This window comes from Hemitrygon akajei, chromosome 24, assembly GCF_048418815.1.
Source record: "Hemitrygon akajei chromosome 24, sHemAka1.3, whole genome shotgun sequence".
Classification (NCBI taxonomy): Eukaryota; Metazoa; Chordata; class Chondrichthyes; order Myliobatiformes; family Dasyatidae; genus Hemitrygon; species Hemitrygon akajei.
In genome coordinates, this window is record NC_133147.1 from 50992132 (window position 1) to 50997093 (window position 4962).

General features: G+C 47.4%; 1 protein-coding gene across 1 annotated transcript; it reads left to right on the forward strand.

The window, feature by feature from the left end:
• Positions 1–3754: 3754 nt before the first annotated feature.
• LOC140715727 (C3a anaphylatoxin chemotactic receptor-like) lies at positions 3755–4756 on the forward strand. Its single transcript, XM_073028099.1, has one exon. The coding sequence runs from the start codon at positions 3755–3757 to the stop codon at positions 4754–4756; it is 1002 nt and encodes a 333-aa protein (XP_072884200.1).
• The last annotated feature ends 206 nt before the right edge of the window (positions 4757–4962 follow it).

A 4962-nucleotide genomic window follows, 5' to 3' on the forward strand; every position in this document is an offset into this window, starting at 1 on the left:
TTCCCCACAAGACACCAGCATGAAGTGAGTGGATTCACTATTCCTCGAGAGAAAGCTTTGTTGAACTTCAAAGTTCTGAACATAGGTAAGTCACATGGGCCAGATAGGGTTAATTTCAGAAGATAACCACGTGGCCTCCTTATCTACTTTACTTCTCAAAAATAAAAGGAAATGTTTGTTTCTTCACAGCTCTCTGAGCAGAGTATTATCTCCTGATGCTATCAGCACAACTTCCTCATATTGAGCCTCTTGGAACTTCATACCCGGAGAGTATCTACCGAGGTGGGCTAACTCATCTCTTCGGCTCATTCGGAATTAAGACCCCCAACATTGCTAAATCAGCATCCAAATTCCCCACAAGACACAACTCCCTGATGTACCTGGAGCACCTAAGGAATCCCACCGTCGAATTTAACGTCTGAGTGCAAGTATTCTATACTGCTAAGGACCGGTGACGGAGCCGCAGATTCCAGGGAAAGGTGAGATGAATTTCCATGGGTTTTATATTAATTTGGAAGTGTGGCGACTGATCACGGATCATCAGCGTGGCCGTGTTCCGGAATAAACATGTACTTACTACTTTTGGGTGTTTTTTTCAGAAGATAACTCAGTTAGCCAGTGAAGGCAGGATAGAGGGCTTGTCAATATGCAGTTCAGTGAGGAGAACTTCAGAGATTGCTGAAGCAGTGCTTGTTTGCCATGGGGTCGAAGGACGCTGACCGATGACCTGACAGAATAAATTAAGATAACAGATGCAGAGATAGTGTATACAGAATCGCTTTCCCATGGTAGGAGCAACATTAACAGGAAGGCATATATTTATCTCGAGGAAAGGAGATTTAAGTCGAATATCAGGGCTAGTTTTTTAACAGTTTGTTCTAATTGTCAATTCGATTTCAAGATACACCACGGTAGCAAACCTCTCTGGCTCTTCGAGAACGCCCCGCCCAATTACACCCATGTGATCAATTAACCCTCTACGGTCGCAGGCCTTCTGGGTTTGAAAGTCTTATCACATGAGGAACGTATTATGGTCCTGAGCTTCTACTCACTGAAATTCAGAAGAATAAGAGGTGACTGCATTGAAACCTGTGGACTGTTGAAAGGCCTCGATGCAGTCGATGTGGAGTAGATGTTTCCTATGTTCCGGGAGGCTAAGAGCAAACGACATAGCCTCAGAAGGGAGGGCTGCCCTTTTAGAAAGGAGATTCGGATTAATTTCTGTAGCCAGAGATTGGTGAATCTGTGAAATTCTTTTACGTACTTTTTAAGATGGAGGTGATAGATTCTTGATTGGTCAGGGCATGCTCGGAAACATGGGGAAGAGAAGAGACTGAGGCTGAAAAGGAATATGGCGGAGCAAATTCAATGAGCCAAATGGACTGATTCTGCTCCTATATCTTTCGGAATTATAATCTTATGTGTGAGGAAACTGGAGCACCCAGAATAACCCCACGCAATAGAGGGGACAAATTCTAAACCCCCTACAAGACAGCGGCGGGACATGAACCCGGCTTGTTGGCACTGCAGCAGAGTCATGTTAATCACTGCGCTACCATGCCATCCATCATGAACTGACACTTTGAACGTGGCTGCCAGTGGAGGTAACAAACATCATATGCAATGAGTACGTTTAAGAGGTATTTAAGCAGGTACGTGAACAGATGGGACATACGCAGTCACGGTTCCAAAGGCTTGCAAGATGGATTGGTGTAAATGGGGAAATGGGAGGCATGGCCTGCTAGGCCAAGGAACTGTTTCTGTGATGTTCTTGTAGCAATGGTAATAGTAGTCATATTTGTAGTGCTAGTCATGGTAGTAATGGTGGTAGTGGTAGAAATTGTTTATATGATGATGAGAGGCAAAGATGGAATAGACAGTCAGTATCGTTATTTTTCAATTGTTGAATTGGCCAGTACCAGAAGGCGTTCCTTTAAGGTGAGAGGGGGTAAGATGAACGGAGACGTGAAGGGTAAGATTTTTTTCACAGAGTGATGGGTGCCTGGAATGCTCTGAAAGAGTGGTGGTGGAGGCAGATACATTGAGACTGTTGAGAGCCGCTTGGATGAGAACATGAATGTGAGGGAAATGGACTTTGTGTTAGCAGACGTCTTTAGTTATGTAGGCCATGTGATTACTTACTTAAATGATTTGGTACTATATTGTGGATTATTCCTGTGCTGGATTGTTCTGTGATCTTGCAGGACTCTGCAAACGTCCTGGGCACATTTCTGTAGTGAGGGTGACTTCGACCTTTCCAGAGTACTATAGTTGTCAACGTAGACCGGAGAGCGGCGGGCGGAAGCAAAGGATGCTCGGAATGGCGAGGGTGAAGAGCCAAGAGAGGAATTTGGGACCGCTACCGGAGAAGGAGGGCCAGGGTCGGGGTTGGGAGCGGTTGCTGGCGCGGATGTAAACACGCGCGGACCTAAGACAACAGGGAAGGTCACTTGATTCTCAAATAGCTTGTTGGTATTACAGAATCACCCTTTGGTGCTTTCAGCTTCCTCCCATCCCCTTCCCCTTTTCTCCAAGCATGATTCCCTTCTCCCTTCACCCTTACCAGTCTCAGTGCACAACAAAGACCCATATGAGAACCAGGTGTATTGTCACTCACAAACAATAGCCAGTAGACAATAGACAATAGGTGCAGAAGTAGACCATCCGACCCTTCGAGCCTGCACCGCCATTCTGAGATCATGACTGATTATCTACTATCAATACCCGATTCCTGCCTTGTCCCCATATCCCTTGATTCCCCTATCAATAAGATACGTATCTAGCTCCTTCTTGGAAGCATCCAGAGAACTGGCCTTCACTGCCTTCCGAGGCAGTGCATTCCACACCCCCACAACTCTCTGGGAGAAAAGGTTTTTCCTTAACTCTTGTCCTAAATGACCTACCATTTATTCTTAAATCATGCCCTCTGGTACTGGACTCCCAGTATCTGGAACATGTTTCCTGCCTTTATGTTTTCTAATGCCTTAATAATCTTCTATGTTGCAATCAGATCCCCTCTCAGTCTCCTTAATTCCAGCGTGTACAAGCCCAGTCTCTCTAACCACTCTGCGTAAGACAGTCCGGACTTCCCAGGAATTAACCTTGTGAATCTACGTTGCACTTTCTCTACAGCCAGGATGTCCTTCCTTAATTCTGGAGACCAAAACAGTACACAATACTCCAGGTGTGGTCTCACCAGGGCCCTATACGAATGCAAAAGGATTTCCTTACTCTTGTACTCAGTTCCCTTTGTAATAAAGGCCAACATTCCATCAGCCTTCTTCACTGCCTGCTGCACTTGCCCATTCACCTTCAGTGACTGATGAACAAGGACTCCTAGATCTCTTTGTATTTCTCCCTTACCTAACTCTACACCGTTCAGATAATAATTTGCCTTCCTGGTCTTACTCCCAAAGTGGATAACCTCACACTTATTCACATTAAACGTCATCTGCCAAGTATCTGCCCACTCACCCAGCCTATCCAAGTCGCCCTGAATTCTCCTAACATCCTCATCACATGTCACATTGCCACCCAGCTTAGTATCATCAGCAGATTGTGGTCTCTGTGCTGCAGCAGACTTCTGCCGGCCTCACTGTCGTTGTGGTGTGTCAGATTTCTGTTCCGTGTTACACCCCATCTCTACTCCCCATCCTCTCGTTCCCTCTTCGGTCTCGCCTCTCCTCCTGAATTCGCCACCTCTCCATTCTGCATCCCTCTCACTTACACAATATCTCCTCCACCAGATCCGACAATGTCGTTCTCCGAAGGAGCGACCAGTTCGACGCTCGCTGGGAATCTCTCCTCTCACAATTCCACGGCCGATGGAAAAGGAATGGAGTGGGGAGCACCTTCCGTCGTGTCAATGGTCATCTTCACCCTCACCTTCCTACTGGGCGTCCCGGGCAACGGCGCAGTCATCTGGGTGACGGGCTTCAAGATGAAGACTAAGGTACACACGTTGTGTTTCCTGAACCTGGCTCTGGCTGACCTGATCTATTGCCTCATCGTTCCCTTCAGAATGGCCAACATCTCCCTGATCTACGCTGGGTACAACGCCTACTTTTCCGTGAAGTTTATTAGTACGTTGACACTCCTCAACGCATCCGCCAGCATATATCTGTTATGCCTAATCAGCATCTGCCGCTGCCTGGCTATTACTCGGCCTATGTGGTTCCAGCAACATCTGAGCCTCACATGGGCTCGTGCGGCCTGCTTCGCAGTCTGGATCCTAGCCTTCGTAATTTGTCTGCCCGCCCTCCTGCTTCGGGATTGGAAGAAGGAGTTGACCGTCTTGGTGCCATTTTGGGTTGTTTTCATCTTCGGCCTCCCCCTTCTCATTATGATCACCAGCTACTCCCTGGCTGGTTGTAGGCTGCAAGGGAACAGGTTCGCCAAATCTAAGAAGCCTGTCCGCCTCATCTTCACCGTTGTCGTCACCTTTATGATCTGTTGGATCCCGAACACTGTCCGCAACCTCGTTTCAACCTTCACACCGATTCCCCCGGACTGGACCTTATTCACTGTAGCCCTGGCCTCCTTCAACAGCGCCCTCAACCCCCTTCTCTATGTCTTCGCTGGCCGCAAATTCCACCAGGTCTTCAGGCGCTCCATCCTCGCCTCGCTCAATCTGGCCTTCGCCGAGCAGAGGCTGGAATTGGTGACCCAGACTCAGACCTCAAATTTCACCTCAAGTAGAAATGTCTCAGTGAGTTCCCCGTGGCCAGACATCCGACCGATATCCCCTGACTTTTGACACAGTTGACTGTCGGATGCAATCGTGGTCAGCTGTGAAGGCTTTCCTGCACTGTTATTTTAATCTCTCAGAACACAGAACATAGACCATTCAGCCTACAATGTATTGTATCAATTCAATCAGTCGATAAATGGACAGTTAACCTAATCCCTTCTACCTACGCAATGGGGATATCCTTCCTCTATGCTCATTCTACGTATCTAAGC